At 52.0% G+C, this 17020-nt stretch overlaps 1 protein-coding gene, 1 long non-coding RNA gene and 1 other non-coding gene across 6 annotated transcripts; 1 reads left to right on the plus strand and 2 right to left on the minus strand.

The window, feature by feature from the left end:
• Nucleotides 1–3488: 3488 nt before the first annotated feature.
• On the minus strand, nt 3489–8632 carry LOC101903165 (uncharacterized). Of its 4 annotated transcripts, none has more exons than XR_003033463.2 (4): nt 8072–8632; nt 7313–7464; nt 6030–6182; nt 3489–4516 (listed from the first exon to the last, which is right to left on the minus strand). It is a non-coding gene; the product is annotated as an uncharacterized lncRNA (long non-coding RNA). The 4 variants fall into 4 exon arrangements; XR_009493490.1 differs by lacking the exon at nt 3489–4516 and adding an exon at nt 5056–5322 and having other exon boundaries at nt 6030–6131; XR_816778.4 differs by lacking the exon at nt 3489–4516 and adding an exon at nt 5056–5322.
• On the minus strand, nt 8499–8558 carry MIR11986C (microRNA mir-11986c). Its single transcript, NR_162307.1, has one exon. It is a non-coding gene; the product is annotated as a microRNA mir-11986c (primary transcript).
• Nucleotides 8633–8912: 280 nt separating the features above from the next.
• On the plus strand, nt 8913–16693 carry ATP6AP1 (ATPase H+ transporting accessory protein 1). Its single transcript, NM_175806.2, is given in 10 exon segments — nt 8913–9084; nt 9304–9430; nt 12217–12291; nt 12558–12751; nt 13272–13312; nt 14054–14139; nt 14505–14746; nt 15226–15273; nt 15364–15595; nt 15808–16693. Coding segments are annotated over 10 exon segments (1407 nt in total). The 5' UTR covers nt 8913–8932; the 3' UTR covers nt 16018–16693.
• The last annotated feature ends 327 nt before the right edge of the window (nt 16694–17020 follow it).

The following is a 17020-nucleotide window of genomic DNA, read 5'->3' on the forward strand; positions in this document are numbered from 1 at the left end:
GAGAAGCTCTATACAGTCAGCAAAAACAAGACCAGTGGCTGACTGTGGCTCAGATCATGAACTCCTTATTGCCAAATTCAGACTGAAATTGAAGAAAGTAGGGAAAACCACTAGACCATTCAGGTATGACCTAAATCAAATCCCTTATGATTATACAGTGGAAGTGAGAAATAGATTTAAGGGCCTAGATCTGATAGATAGAGTGCCTGATGAACTATGGAATGAGGTTTGTGACATTGTACAGAACAGGGATAAAGACCATTCCCATAGAAGAGAAATGCAAAAAAGCAAAATGGCTGTCTGGGGAGGCCTTACAAATAGCTGTGAAAAGAAGAGAAGCGAAAAGCAAAGGAGAAAAGGAAAGATATAAGCATCTGAATGCAGAGTTCCAAAGAATAGCAAGAAGAGATAAGAAAGCCTTCTTCAGCGATCAATGAAAAGAAATAGAGGAAAACAACAGAATGGGAAAGACTAGGGATCTCTTCAAGAAAATCAGAGATACCAAAGGAACATTTCATGCAAAGATGGGCTCGATAAAGGACAGAAATGGTATGGACCTAACAGAAGCAGAAGGTATTAAGAAGAGATGGCAAGAATACACAGAAGAACTGTACAAAAAAGATCTTCACAACCCAGATAATCACGATGGTGTGATCACTGACCTAGAGCCAGACATCCTGGAATGTGAAGTCAAGTGGGCCTTAGAAAGCATCACTACGAACAAAGCTAGTGGAGGTGATGGAATTCCAGTTGAGCTATTCCAAATCCTGAAAGATGATGCTGTGAAAGTGCTGCACTCAATATGCCAGCAAATTTGGAAAACTCATCAGTGGCCACAGGACTGGGAAAGGTCAGTTTTCATTCCAATCCCAAAGAAAGGCAATGCCAAAGAATGCTCAAACTACCGCACAATTGCACTCATCTCAAACGCTAGTAAAGTCATGCTCAAAATTCTCCAAGCCAGGCTTCAGCAATATGTGAACCGTGAACTTCCTGATGTTCAAGCTGGTTTTAGAAAAGGCAGAGGAACCAGAGATCAAATTGCCAACATCCTCTGGATCATAGAAAAAGCAAGAAGAGAGTTCCAGAAAAACATCTATTTCTGCTTTATTGACTATGCCAAAGCCTTTGACTGTGTGGATCACAATAAACTGTGGAAAATTCTGAAAGAGATGGGAATACCAGACCACCTGATCTGCCTCTTGAGAAATTTGTATGCAGGTCAGGAAGCAACAGTTAGAACTGGACATGGAACAACAGACTGGTTCCAAATAGGAAAAGGAGTTCGTCAAGGCTGTATATTGTCACCCTGTTTATTTAACTTATATGCAGAGTACATCATGAGAAATGCTGGACTGGAAAAAACACAAACTGGAATCAAGATTGCCGGGAGAAATATCAATAACCTCAGATATGCAGATGACACCACCCTTATGGCAAAACGTGAAGAGGAACTAAAAAGCCTCTTGATGAAAGTGAAAGTGGAGAGTGAAAAAGTTGGCTTAAAGCTCAACATTCAGAAAATGAAGATCATGGCATCCGGTCCCACCACTTCATGGGAAATAGATGGGGAAACAGTGGAAACAGTGTCAGACTTTATTTTTCTGGGCTCCAAAATCACTGCAGATGGTGACTGCAGCCATGAAATTAAAAGACGCTTACTCCTTGGAAGGAAAGTTATGACCAACCTAGATAGCCTATTCAAAAGCAGAGACATTACTTTGCCAACAAAGGTTCGTCTAGTCAAGGCTATGGTTTTTCCTGTGGTCATGTATGGATGTGAGAGTTGGACTGTGAAGAAGGCTGAGCGCCAAAGAATTGATGCTTTTGAACTGTGGTGTTGGAGAAGACTCTTGAGAGTCCCTTGGACTGCAAGGAGATCCAACCAGTCCATTCTGAAGGAGATCAGCCCTGGGATTTCTTTGGAAGGAATGATGCTAAAGCTGAAACTCCAGTACTTTGGCCACCTCATGCGAAGAGTTGACTCATTGGAAAAGACTCCGATGCTGGGAGGGATTGGGGGCAGGAGGAGAAGGGGATGACAAAGGATGAGATGGCTGGATGGCATCACTGACTCGATGGACTTGAGTCTGAGTGAACTCCGGGAGTTGGTGATGGACAGGGAGGCCTGGCGTGCTGTGATTCATGGGGTCGTAAAGAGTCGGACACGCCTGAGCGACTGATCTGATCTCATCTTACTACAGTAAAATTAAGACATTCTGTTCATCAGAAGACATCATGAAGAAAGTACAAGGGCGGGGGGGGGGGGGCTTCCTTGGTGGCTCAGTGAGTGGTAAGGAATCTGCCTGCAATGCAGGAAACTTGGGTCTGATTCCTGGGTTGGGAAGAGCCCCTGGAGAAGGGAAAGGCTACCCATCCTAGTATCCTGGTCTGGAGAATCTCACAAATAAATCACTATTTACCCAGTCCAGTATTCTGGCCTGGAGAATTCCATGGACTGTATAGTCCATGGAGTCATAAAGAGTCAGACATGACTGAGTGCCTTTCACTTCACTTCATCCACTATTTATCTATGGAGAATCCCATGGATAAATCACTAAGATGAAGATAAGCAATCCATAGAAAAATGGGAAGATTGGTGTGAGCAGGTATTTTATTGAAGAGGAAACACAATGGCAGAGCTGAAAACATATATACTGTAAGAACTTCCTGTAATTGCATTAACAAAGCACAATAAACTGAAGTGTTAGTTGCTCAGTTGTGTCCAACTCTTTGCAACCCCATGAACTATAGACCGCCAGGCTCCTCTGTCCATGAAATTCTCTAGGCCAGAATACTGGAGTGGGTTGCCATTCCCTTCGGCAGGGGATCTTCCAAACACAGAGACTGAACCTGGGTCTCACACACTGCAGGCAGATTCTTTAGTGTTTGAGCCATCACAGAAGCCTGGACATGAATTTGCGGGGGACACTATTCAACCCAGTATATGCTAAGTTGCTTCAGTCGTGTCAGACTCTTTGCAACCCTATGGATTGTAGCCGGCCAGGCTTCATCTGTTCATGGGATTCTCCAGGCAAGAAAACTGGAGTGGGTTGCCATTTCCTTTTCCAGAGGATCTTCCTGACCCAGGGATTGAACTTGTGTCTCTTACGTCTCCTGCTTTGGCTGGTGGGTTCTTTACCACTAGCACCACCTGGGAAGCCCATTCAACCCAGTGTATATACCCTATGACCTGAGATACACACACACACACACACACATACACACACACACACCCCTATGGAAATACACATACATGTGCACCATTAGGCAAATATATGTTTGCAGCAACACTAGCTGTGGTAGCTAAAGTGGGAAAATACTCAAATATCCCTCAACAGAAGGGCTCAATGACTGGCAGAATATCTGTCCAGAGGAACAGCAGTCATGTGGCTATTAGGCAATGACTCACATTAACCTCCCAATTTTGAGCACAGAATCTAGACACAAATATAATACTGAATAATTCCACTTATACAAAGTCCCAATGAAGACAAAACAAAACCATTGTATTGAGAGATGCCTGCTTATCTGGTTCCATGGTCAGGATGTCTGTCCAAACTCATATATTGAAATCTAATGCCCTAATGGTATTTATTAGGAGGTGGGGGCCTGGGAGAGGTGCTCAGGTCATGAGCTCATGAAGGTGAAGTCCTCAAGATGGGATGAGTGTCTTCATCAAAGAGGCTCCAGTTTCTTCAGTCCTCCTACCCAGTGAGGATACAATGAGAAGTCTGCAACCTGGGAAGAAGACCCTCCCCCACGCTGATGGTACCTTGATCTCTGACGGCAAGCCTTGGTGAGCAATAAACTTTCGCTGTTTCTAAGTGCCACTGTCCGTGACACTTTGTCCCAGCACCCCAAACAGGCTGATACAATTGGTAAAGTTATGAAAAGCCAAGAGATGACCCCAAAAATCAGGTGCGTGCTCACTGGTGGAAGGGAGAAGGAAGTGATGGGAGGGGGATGAGGATGTAGACATTTGAATTCTCGACTTGGGCGATGCCAAGGCAAAGTTCGCTTTGCTAAGTCATTGAGCTGGACATCTGGATTTCTCAACTTTTCTTTTTCAGTCACACAAGGACTGTGTGGGGGAAAGCAAGCCTGGGAGGACTGTGTGACGCCTGGGTGAGCGGGCTCAGGGTGTGGACTCCACTTTGCGGAGCACTCCAGGTGACATGGGCTGCAGGAGTGAGGTGGTGGCCCCCTTCACCTGTCTCACAGCAAGTACAGCATGGAGCTCAGGGTTTTGTAAGCAACGTTCCATTGCCGAGTCACTTGTGGTGAGGGTGCTGAAAGATTCCCACAGGGGGCCTGTGGGTCTCCTGATACCCTGACCCCGCCACTTGCAGTGTGTCTCCTGGCCGGCAATGGGCAAGGAGGGGTGCTCCTAAACGGAAGGAGACGGAATCATTGTGAACAAGAGGACCGTCGACCATGGCCCCGGAGACATCTTGCATCTGTAGGTCATTAAGAGCCTCCCGGCAAACCAAGGGACAGTAAGAAGCACCAGCATCTGCCAAGGGAAGAGGAAAACCAGGCATTGGCTTTACTCCATGAGGATGCTCTGATGCTCCCTGTGTCCCCTGTGTGGGTCTATGAGCAGGATGATGCCATTTTGTCAAGCTCAAGTATCAGCAGACTGAGCACAAGACTGTTTAGGGGGGCATCCTGAAGTGGTCAACCTCTAAGAGAAAAAGGAATGATAAACAGCAAACTTAGGCTAGCAATTACTTCCAGGGGGCAGGGAGGGGCAGGAGAAAGGGATTTGGGGAGAACAATTTTTGCCCAGGACCTGGCAGCACTCTGTGAAGTCTGGGGCGGGTGATGGGGGCTCCTTTTATTATCTATTTCACATGCAATAATGTGATGTGTGTAACGTAAAGGTGATGCGTGTCTACACAACATAGGTAATCCACGCAGCACACAGATATTACACTGATTTGGCGATGTGTCCAATACTGTATTAAAAGAAGACAGGGATGGTGAGGGCCCAGGTGGGTTTTCATGAATAAATGCTTTCACCCCCCAAACGAAGCCACAGACAGAAGGTACTCATGGGTGCTGTCAATATTTATTGAAGGACTCAGCTTAGATGTCACCTTGCGGTTGAAGCAGACTTAGGTGTGCGCCCCTCTGTGTGCCTCCCTCCTGGCCCTGTGTGTCTCCCTTTTGAACATCCATCACCCTGGGCTGGGACCCCTCATGTCCCGTCTCCTGCAGATCAGATTGGGAACTTGAGGGGCAGAGTCTGAGTCCGACTCAGTGCCCGGCCCACAGCCACTGCTTCCAGAGGATTACCACTCCAGGGACCTGTGGGAACTGAGCAAAGAAGAAAAGCATCTGTGGGCCTCTGTAATGACGGGGAGCAGGAGACTGCTGGCCCACAAGGTCACACCTTTTGAGAAAATCTTTCCCTTCAAACTTGGACTTCAGTGATGCTGTGATGCCCTGTTTGGGTGCGGCGGGGGGGATCCCTGTTTTTTTTTCCCTTGGGGCACCAGGCTGAGCAGGATTGACAGACCAGGGGGATGCAACTGAGCCACCGGGCAGAGAGCGAGAGCAAGGACAGGGAAGGACTCGAGCATGTGGACTCTGGTCTCTCCCTTCCCCATCTGCTGGTGACCCTGGCTCTGATCTCTCACTTCAGATGCTCCCAGGGCCCCTGCCACCACGCCACCTGCTCGAACATCAGCCCCACATCAGTGCTGAGGCAGTGACCTCTGCAGTCTCTCTGGCTTTTTCCTCTGCCTCTCCATCACCTGGTCCAGCCCCATCACCTTCCTCCCAGACAAGGGCAGCAGCCTCTTGCTGGTCTCTGCTGCCACTCTCCCCACCTCATCTGTTCTGCTTCCACAGCCAAATCAGCCCTTTTAAACACAACTTAGATCATGGCCCTAAGCCTTCCAACCTCTCCTGGTCTTCTGGGGACACAGTGAGCTCCAGCAAAAACCTCTCCCTGAAGCTGACTCAGACGTTGCCACTGAGGGGCCCCACAAACAATCCAAAATTAACTGTCCCCAACTTACCTTATCTCCTAGTCCCCAACTCAGACGGATCCAAGAGCCACCTCCAGTCTCTGTCTTCCTCAACTATGGCAAGCCCACCTCCTTTCTTCAGTTCAACTGCCACTGTCATAGTTGAAGCCACATAGTTGAAGTGACAACCATGATTACAATCTCCTAAGCAGTTGATAAGTAGAGGTGATCAGTGGTCTGTCAGCTCTGTGGGGCTAGGAGGGGAGTCACATAGATTGAATTCTGCCAAGGAGATGGTATTTGAGGGGCAGGGATGGCAGCAGCAGTGGCTGGACACTGTCCTGATGTCCAGTCCCAAGTACCCACATCTTTGTAACCACAAACGGTGCTGCAAAAGCTCTCTTTATGTGCACTTGGTTGAGTATTTCTATTGAAAGTGAAAGTGAAGTCACTCAGTCGTGTCTGACTCTTTATGATCCCATGGACTGTAGCCTGCAAGGCTCCTCTGTCCATGGGATTTTCCAGGCAAGAACACTGGAGTGGGTTGCCATTTCCTTCTCCAGGGGATCTTCCTGACCCAGGTATCAAACCCAGGTCTCCCACACTGCAGGTAGACTCTTCACCATCTGAGCCACCAGGGAAGCCCATTTTTATTGAATGGATCCCTAAGAGGGAAACCGCTTAGTTACAGGTCATACAGATTTCAGTTTGTTAGATGCTGCCAAATTATCCTCTAAAAACAGTTCGACCAGTTGATATTTTCACCACCGTGTAGGCAAGACTATTTCCCAACATCCTTGCTGGCAACGGGCATGATCAAACTTTTATCTCCCCATATTTTTTATTATGAAAAATTGCAAACATATAGTGTTTTAGTTTCCCAGGGCTGCTATAAGAGATTACCACAAACGGGCAGGCTTCAACCAACAGAAATTTATTCTCTCCCAGTTCTGGAGCCTAGAAGTCCAAAGTCAAGGTGTAAACAGGGCTGTGTTCCCTCTGAAAGCTCTAGGGAAGAATTTCTCCTTGTGTATTTGTTTCTGGTGGTTCCAGGAGCTCCTCAGTTTGTGGCTGCAAAACTCTGTCTCTACCATCGATTGGCCTTCCCTGTGTGTCTGTGTCAAAACTTCTCTCTTCTTAGGAGGATACTAGTCATTGGATTTAGGGCCCGCCCTACTCCAGCATGACCTTATTTGGATCACATCTGCAAAGATCTAATTTCCAAATGAAGTGACATTTACAAGTTCTGGATAGACATGAATTTTAGGGGGATACTCTTCAACCCAGTACATGTATCAATGTTAAAAAAAACAAAACAGCACCCATTTACTTACCCACTAGATTCCAATGGTCGCCAATATGAGAAATCAAAAATGGCACAGACAGAGACTTCCTCAGTGGTCCAGCAGTGGTCCAGAAGACTCCATGCTTCCAATGCAGGGGGATTTGGGTTTGATCCCCGGTTGGGGAACTAATACACCACCTGCTGCATGGTATGGCAAAAAAAAAAAAAAAGAGGCATATAGCTAAAAAACATGACATTTTGATTCCACTTTTTTGACTTAGTATGAATAGATTGCTAGATTTCTTTTTTTTATTTCTAGATTCTAATTAAAAAAATAGATGTGCAACAAGCAACAAAGGTTTACTGTATACCATAGGTAACTATAGTCAATATTTTGTCAATATCACTAATGGAATACCTATAATGGAAAATTATCTGAAATATCTATAATGGAAAATAACCTAACAATAATAGATGTGTCTATTATAAAAATAACATATGTGTATAAGAACCACGTAGCTGTGCACCTGAAACATTGTAAGTGTTTTGTATGTGCTTTTGTAAACACACACACAATATATATATATATATATTAAGAAAAAAAAAAGAGGCACAGAGAAAGATGAAAGTCTCCCAATTCATTTGAGGTGGTGTCTCACATCTTCTGGCTCTAGTTGTCTCTTTCCTCTCCTGAAGGCAAACTTCGAGAAAGGAACAATCAACGCTGCGTCTCCACTTCCTCACAATGACATCACTTTTAGCAAACTGGTGTTGCGAAGTACAAGAAAGTGTTCTGTCTTCATCTTACCTGCTTCCTGGTAGCAGTCGAGACTGACGTTGTTAATCATGGCGTCCTTGAAACTTCCCAGGGTTTTCCCCCTCCTCCTTGATGCTCCTCTCTGATCTCTCTTCTGATCCTCCTCCCTGCCCCTAGCAAGTGCTGGTGTTTCTCTGGACGCTCTCCTGGGCATCCTCTTCTTTCCTTACCTGTATAAGGGAGGGTCCAACTGCGGGAAAAAGAAAGCCCTCTTGCTATTCTAAGCATTCAGTTCAGTCGCTCAGTCGGGTCCGATTCTTTGCGACCCCATGGACTGCAGCACGCCAGGCCTCCCTATCCATCACCAACTCCCGGAGTTTACTCAAACTCATGTCCATCGAGTCGGTGATGCCATCCAACCATCTCATCCTCTGTCGTCCCCTTCTCCTCCCGCCTTCAGTCTTTCCCAGCATCAGGGTCTTTTCCAAAGGACTCAGTTCTTCGCATCAGGTGGCCAAATAACTGACTCATTGGAAAAGACCCTGATGCTTAAGTTTTAAAACAGGGAGACGGTAAGCCGTGAGTGCGGGGACAAGCGGAGCCCAACCCGCCCAGTACCTTCTGCTGGGTCCCACCCACCAGCATCCGCAGATTGGCAGGCGCGCTGTGGGAACCAAAGGAGCTCTGCCCCGCCCCCTTAACCATTTGTAGCGAGCGCGCCCGGAGAGACGTACAGCCAACCAGCGAAAAGGAGCAGCTGTGAGTGACAGCCACATCGTTCAATCACCTGAGAGTCTGGAGAGCCGTCTTGCGCCCGGACCAATGGCAGCTCAAGGCGGACTTTGGGCGAGGGCGTCGGTCACCTGATCCGCGGCGGCCGCGGTGGGTCCTGGCAGTACAGGCCGAGAGGTTATGATGGCGGCGACCGCGGCGGCTCAGGTGCGGGCGGGGACGCGGTGGGCTCCAGCGCTCTGCCGGATGCCATGGCTGCCGCTGATGCTGGTGGCGGCGGCAGCGGCGACGTCGGAGCAGCAGGTGCCGCTGGTGCTGTGGTCGAGTGACCGGTGAGCGGGGCGGGCTGCGCTGCGCGCCGCGGCGGTTGAGGGGCCCTAGCTCGACTCCGGAGCTGTCCTTGGCGGGGGCGGTGAGGCCCAGGGGGGGCTGTCCCTTGTTCGGAGGCCTGTAGCAAGGGCGCTGGCTCTGGGCCCCAGGCATCAAGCTGGGAGCCCACGGGCTTCGGATCTCAAGCCCCCGCTTGATAGCACCTCTCTATCCCCTGCCAGAGGCCTGTGGGCTCCTGCGGCCGACACCCACGAGGGCCATATCACCAGCGACATGCAGCTCTCCACCTACTTAGACCCCGCCCTGGAGCTGGGCCCCCGAAATGTGCTGCTGTTCCTGCAGGACAAGGTGCGCCTCCCCCAACCCTCTCTCCCTACGTCATTCAGGAGACAGCCCCCTCTCCCCCAGGACACTGAGGCCCATTCCCCGAGGGAAGCTGCAGTGACCTTGTCCAAACTGCAGAGAGGTGTGGTTCCTTCCTTAGGAAGGCCTGCGGGAGAATGTTCAGTGGGAATGGTGTGTGCCTGCTAAGTCGCTTCAGTCGTGTCTGATTCTTTACTACTCTATGGGCTAATAGCCTGCCAGGCTCCTCTGTCCATGGGATTCTCTAGGCAAGAATACTGGAGTGGGTTGCCATGCCCTCCTCCAGGGGATCTTCCAAACCCAGGGATCAAACCTGGGTCTCCTGCATTGGCAGGCAGATTCTTTACAGTCTGAGCCACCAGGGATGCTCCTAGTCAAGAACAGTGGAGTGGGTTGCCATGCCTTCCTCCAAGGGATCTTCCCCACTCAGGGATAGAACCCACATCTCTTTAGGACACCTGGATTGGCAGGCTTTTTTTTTTTTTTTTAAACACTAGTGCCACCTGGGAAGACAAACAGCTAGCAGAGGATGGTTTCCATCCGTCTACCTCTGGGTTATGGGCACAACACCCTTCCACTGAGCCACTCAGCTGAGCATGGGAATGGTGAGGGCCCAGAAATGGCACCCACTTGATTGGGGGAAATAAGGGGTCAGAGGCCAGATGCTGATTGAGTACCAAACCCTTACCTGACTCACTACAAGGCGAGGATGATGAACCCTGTTTACAGATGAGAAGCCCAAGGATGGCAAGTGACTTGCCCAAGGTCACATAGCTATTGGGTGGCAGAGTTGTGATTCTGACTGTAATGATCGTAAGACAGAATGGAAGAATGATTGATCGCTTACTGAGTGCTTCATTCATACTAGCTGAGCTGATGTCATTATCTTGGTTTTACTGTCTAAGGAGCTAAGGGTTGTAGGATCAGCTGAAGTTCCATGGCTTGTGCAAGTCCCAGGTTATTCCAGCCTGAGTCTGTTGGACACCCCTCCCCCACTGTGATTTTGTGCTCATACCCAGCACACTGTTTACCCTCCCATCTGGGCATTTCTGGCCCTAAAGCAGGTATGCAGACCACAAGAAGATTCTAGGGCAGTGTAGGATTAGTGTTTGTGAGATTATTGAGCTTCTGCTTGTCTCTTCCTCATTGGTGGCCTGTTCGGGTCATTCCCTTTGTGGTCTTGCTCTGTGGGCAGAGGGTGGTAGCTGTGCTGGCCTGTAGTCCTTCCAGGAGGTGGTGAATAATGTAGTCAGACTGGAACTCAGTTCCAGTTCTATTGCTTACTGGCCTTTGGACATGTGAAATACTCTGCAAATACCAGTTTCCACATCTGTAAAAAGACACCACTGACATCAGAGGGCAGTGAGGAGCAATTCTGATAGTCCATGTAAAAGATCTGGCTGGCGCCCCCCCCCACCCCCATCTGATGGCATTCACTCATTCATTCATTTGTCAAATATAGACTACCTACTCTGTGACAGGTATTGATTAAGTGCTGGGGACATACCAATGAGCAGAATCACCCAAGCCCCTACTCCGAAGCAGCTGACACTCTTGCGAGGGTGAGAGGTTTACGTAAATGCTAAGTTGGTATGATATAACGTCAGCACTATAGTCCTTAGATAAGAAGGAAGCAGACTTGGGGACAGAGTGACTGGCAATGCTGTGTAACATAAAGAGGGAGCAGGCAAGTGCTCGCTGAGGAGGTGGTATTGAAGCAGAGATGTAAGCAGAGGTAGAGATGGAGCCATGTGGCTGGGGGAGGAAGGTATGCATTCCTGGCAGAGCAGCAGGTGCAAAGGGTGAGCCTGTGGAAGAGCTGGTGTGGCTGGAGTACAGTGAGTGAGAGAAAGGCTTAGGAGATGGTCAGTTGAGGAGCCCGGACATGAGGGGGAAGGGTTGGTCGCAGTTCTAAAATGTGGCAGGAAGTCTTGGGTGATTTCGAACAGGGAGTGCACACAGGCTTTCTGAATGATAGCCTCGGCACCAGAGAGGCTCAGGATTCCTGCCCAGAAGGGCAAGGAGGCTGGGCAGGTGTGTATACTAAACACAATGACATCAGGGAAGCTGATTAAGATCACCTCTGGGCCTCCCTGGGAAAATACAGAGGAAGCTGGGAGTTGGAACGGAGGGCTAAAGTTGAAGGACATCCATAGGTTGTGGAGATTAGAAGGATGGGGGTCAGGGTGATTGTGGTCCAGAGTGCTCAGAAGCCTTCTGTGGTTGGTCCAGTGTGTTCTGAGATCTTCACCTCTGTCCCCTTCCACCAAAACTGGGGCGGGGAGGGGGGATTTCTCACCCTCCTTTGCAAAGGGTCCTGTGCAGACTGGACAAAGGCGGCTCCAGCTGTTGCAGCTGGCATGTAGGTTCTCTTTTTACTGGGCCTTCCGCCCCGGGGGCATGCAATCAGTGTTCTTAGCTGCTCCCAGCCCCCTCCCCACAGCTTCCCTCTTCTGTCCGAAGTTCCTCTTATCTCCAGGCAGGCCGTTGACTCTTACTCCTGAGGTTATCATGAGTCAGCTGCCCACACATTTTCTCCCAACCCCATGACTGCCTTCCTTGTCTTCTTGCCCTGCTGAGAGGGTTGCTGGCGGAAAGAAAGAGAACCTTCCACACCCCCACCCCTAAAATGCACCCTCATGCTCCAGATCAAACCTGCCTCTAAATGAGATGTTGCTGGCCCTGCAGAAATGCCCAGGGCCAGTGTCTGCCCCCTGCCCTGGCCCCACATTTGTCCAACCTTCTGAGGCTGTTTCCCTCCCTTTTACTAGCTGAGCATTGAGGACTTCACAGCATATGGTGGCGTGTTTGGAAACAAGCAAGACAGCGCCTTTTCTAACCTGGAGGTAAGAGTCTACACCCAGCCGGTGACCCTGGAGGCCACCCCGTGCCTCCTTCCACCAGCATAATAGGAACTATCCCCTCAGGAACCAGAGACGTTGGCTTGATGGGGAAAGGCCAAGTGTCAGGGCCAGGAGTGTGGTGTGTTTTGTTTCTTACCTGGAGTGAGACCCGGTGTAGGTGTGGCTTGCTACCGAGGTCTGGGTAGCTGGCCGACCCTGGTCCCGTGGCCCCTTGCTAACTCATCTGCCTGTCTCCCCTCTGTTCCCAGAACGCCCTGGACCTGGCCCCCTCCTCTCTGGTGCTTCCTGCTGTTGACTGGTACGCGATCAGCACTCTGACCACTTACCTGCAGGAGAAGCTCGGGGCCAGCCCCCTGCACGTGGACTTGGCCACTCTCCAGGAACTGAAGCTCAATGCCAGCATCCCGGCCTTGCTGCTCATCCGCCTGCCCTACACAGCCAGGTATGGGTGGGCCTCTAGCCTCAGGGCCCAAGCTCTGGGGGCACAACTCTGTCCAGCCAAGCCGTCCTCCATTTAGCACCCTGAGGCCCTCCCAGAAGGCGTCTGTCTGGCCAGAAGAGGCAGGAAGGCCCTCCAGCCGGGTTGGGACTCAGGAGTCAGTGCCCAGCATCAAGCTAGGCCTCTCAGGCCTCCTGAGATGAGCCAGGCATGGGCCTCGCTAGCAGGGAACCAGCCTGCCTAGTGGGGACTGTTCATGGAGAGGTGGCAGGGACGTGACTGGGACTCTGGAGCTGGGGGAGAAGGCACAGGGGATTCCAGGCAGGGCCGCGAGGTGAGCAGAGGTCCTGGGAGGGGGGACTGGTGGTGGTGAGTGTGGCTCTTGGAGGCCCAGCTCGAGTGTTCTAAGTGGCGGGGCTATACCAGGGAATGCCAGGGCCTGGAGGGGCTTCAGGAGGCAGCCCAATGAGTGGCAGAGAGCCATCAGGATTTGGGCAGCTCGAACTTTATGTCTCTTCCCTAGCTCGGGTCTGATGGCACCGAAGGAAGTCCTCATGGGCAATGGTGAGTGGGGTCGGGGAAGGTGCACGGTTTCCATCTTTAACCAGCCCTTGGCCATGCGGAGCTGGCCCAGGTTCCTCAGCCCCTCTCCATTCCCAGGGGGCCTGGCTGCTTCTCCGAGCCCCTGGCAACTGGGCAAGGTCCCTAGGCCTCGGCCCAAGCGTTGGATGCCCAGGGGCCTCCTCAGCACAGCCTGGAGCCAACTTCCACCCAGACAGCCTGCACCCTAGGGTCTGGGGGTTTAACACGCCAGCACTGTTTCAAACACCTGTTCTGAGAACTTGTCTCCCTTGCGCTAGAGAGGACAGTTCTTCCTCCCAGAAAGGTCACCGGAAACTTGCCATGCTGGATTTGGTGTTTTCGGTAGCTGTCTGTCTTTCCTCTGTCCACGTGGGGGAGGCGGTGACTGGGGCCATGGTATCCCAGGGGAGGCCAGAAGCGGGGGGGATGATGAGAAGTGGCTGTTGAAACGGAAAATGCTACTGGGGGTTGATGGGAGCCGGCTCTTGGAGGGGCTCGGTGTCCCACATGGGGACATACTGGTTGCTAGGGTGAGAAGGGCTTCACAGTGGAGACATCTAGGGGTGCCCGCCTCCACAAGGTGATCTCACAGAGCGCCATCCAGAGAAGGCGCCCAGAGAGGGCATAGAAGGGTACAGCCTGCCTCTCCTGGCTTCTGCTGGGTACAGTGGCTGCGAGGGGCTGCCTCTGACCTGCGTTTCTGTTCTCCCCCTGGCCCCTTAGATGAGGTCATTGGGCAGGTGCTGAGCACACTCAAGTCAGAAGACATCCCCTACACGGCGGCCCTCACGGCGGTCCGCCCTTCTAGGGTACGTGCCCATGCCCAGGGCTCCAGGAGGCGTGGTCGGGGAGCCTGGAGGGGGGCTGGTTCCTCTGGGCAGGTGTAGGGGTGGGGGGCATGGATGAGCCACAAAGTCAAGCAACCACTGCCCATCTCACCCCATTAGCCTTATGGGCTGGCATTTTCGGACATGAAGTCCAAGTGTTCTGAAGTTGCAAAGATTAGCAATGTCACAGAGGCTTAGGGGAAAGCTGCTCAAAGGAAGCTTTTGCATATGAGCATCACTGGTGGGACCAGAGATGGTGCTCAGTGGGGAGAGGAAGGGCAGGCTATCTGGTTCAGGGCTCGCCCCAAGGGCTGTTGAGAGAAGGTTTTGTGGGCTCTTGTCTGCAGGTGGCCCGCGATGTAGCCATGGTGACTGGGGGGCTGGGTCGCCAGCTGTTGCAGAGAACGGTGGTGCCGCCTACAATGAATGTCCCCGTGAGTTACAATGACAGTTACGACACCCGGATCCTCTTCTGGGCCCAAAACTTCTCAGTGGCCTACGGGGAGCACTGGGAGGACCTGACCTCCCGCACCTTTGGGGTCCAGGACCTCAACCTGACTGGCTCCTTCTGGAATGACACCGTTGCCAGGTGAGGGCAAAGTGCGTGCCCCTGCCTGGGTCTGTGTTGGGGGGCGTTCAGCGTGAAGATGCAGGTGGTGGTGTAGGGTGGGGCTGCTGCTCAGAGCTCTGCCTGCTCATGCCTTCTCATCCTTAGCTGGGGCCTTGGTTGTTAACAGTTCCTAATCACCCTGGATCCCAGTGCCACCCCCTTGGGCAGCCTCATGGCCCAGCCTGAGCACCTTAAGCAACTCCAAGAGGGAGTCTGGGGGTTCAGGGAACCCAGAGGAAGGAGCCCTCAGCTGGAGGTGGGGCACCTGTGTGCTACCCGGCTCCTGACTTGGAAAGGGATGGGGCCTCAGGTCTCCTATCTGTCAAGCTAGGGTGCTGGTTCTTTAGGTGGCTCTGCGGGAGGACCTGGTGCAGCTCAGGTAGAAGGAGACCTGAGGGCCTTGCTCAGAAGTGTTTTCAAGGCCATTCCAGAGTCTGAAAACCCCTCTTCCTCTGCAGGCTGGTGCTGACATATGACTCACTCTTTGGGACCATGGTGACATTCAAGTGAGTCTGAGAGGCAGGGGCAGGTGGGCTGCTGTGGCTCCAGCCTCTCCAGCTGCCTGACCCCGCTCCGCGGCGCACCCCCCCCCCCAGGTTCATTCTGGCTAACAGCTACTACTCAGTGTCTGCCCGGCACTGGTTTACCTTGGAGAACCTGGAAATCCACAGCAATGGCTCCGTCGCCTACTTCAATGCCTCCCAGGTCACGGGGCCCAGCATTTATTCCTTCCACTGTGAGCATGTCAGCAGTGAAAACGAGGATGGCAACCTCCTTGTGCCTGACACGCAGCCCTCTCTTTGGCAGATGACTTTTCGGGACTTCCAGGTAGGAAGGGAGGAGGGACTGTGCCTGACAGTGGGGGAGCCCTGGCTGGAGGAGGGGTTCGGGGGGAGCAGAGGCCTGTGAAGGGTTTCTGGGTCCTTTCAGGTTTGGGCCTGGGAATGTAGTCCCATCCCCTTGCTGCTCTCTTCCCACCAGCTGGGGAACACTTACCTGGCCTCTCTGGGTGGGGCCATTCGGTGCTTTCTGTCCCTCAGATCCAGGCCTTCAATGTGACAGACAAGAAGTTCTCCTATGCTAGCGACTGTGCAGGCTTCTTCTCCCCGGGTATCTGGATGGGGTTGCTCACCTCCTTGTTCATGCTGTTCATCTTCACCTACGGCCTGCACATGATCCTCAGCCTCAAGACCATGGATCGCTTCGACGACCACAAGGGCCCCACCATCACTTTGACCCAGATCGTGTGATTCCACACCTGCGGGGGGGGGGGGGGTTGAGGGCGTGGCTGGGGTCCAGGTTGTCACCTCCCCATCAGAGGCCCACTGGGCAGGAAGGCTTCTCCCTCTTCCGCCATCCCACGACTCCCTGGCTCCCCCTAGTTTGTCAGGCTACCTGTTCAGCCTGCTGAGGGTCTTCCCTGGGCTGTCCACTCCCCACCACATCTCTCTCCACAAGGTGTATATATTTCTGCATAGACAGTAGACAGATCTCCCAGGCTTGATCATTATAAAGGTAGGGGCCGTTAGTTCTACAAAATCCACCCCGCTTCTCCTTATTTATTCTCATTTCTCCACTTTTGCTCCTTGCTGTTGATAGTGCTTTTGTGTAGCTAGTCCTCCCTTCCCAGGCTCTATGGGGTTCCTTGTAGCAGCCAGGAGCTGTTCCATTCCCTGAGTTTGGGGGGAGTGTGGAAGTACTATTTGTCTGTCCCGCTTAGCTGGCGTTATTGTTTTATTTTTTGGTGATGTGCTAACAATAAGGCGTACACTGGGGTTTATTCCTTTGGCCTAAGAAGGAAGGGACCTCCATGGCAGGTGGGCTGGGTGTGATCACGGGGTTTGGGACCTGTTCCTGTCGGGAGTACCCGGCAGGAGCCCCGGGGTGCTCGTGGTTTTCTTCCAAATAAAATAAAGACGGGTCGCCATGCTTGGGTTTCTTGTCACTCATTTCTGCGCTGGGCACAAGGGAGGATGCGCTTGGCTGAAGGCCGAGAGAGGAGGCCTGAGGATGGAGGGATGGAGGCTGCTTTTCCAGCGACCCAGCGGAGGCCGAGAGGGTCGTTCACAAACTGGATTTCCCCCGGCCCCCGCCTTAGCGACTAGTGGAGGGCGGGGGCCTTCAGCGCCCGGGAGAGGGAGGCGGGGGAGACGGCCACGACAATAGTCGCCCCCACGTCCCCAGGGGCCCGCCTCGGGCTGCTGCAGCAGTGCGCACCCAGCCGGCGAGGCCGCGCCGAGCTTCCCAGGGCGG

This window comes from Bos taurus, chromosome X, assembly GCF_002263795.3.
Source record: "Bos taurus isolate L1 Dominette 01449 registration number 42190680 breed Hereford chromosome X, ARS-UCD2.0, whole genome shotgun sequence".
NCBI lineage: Eukaryota > Metazoa > Chordata > Mammalia > Artiodactyla > Bovidae > Bos > Bos taurus.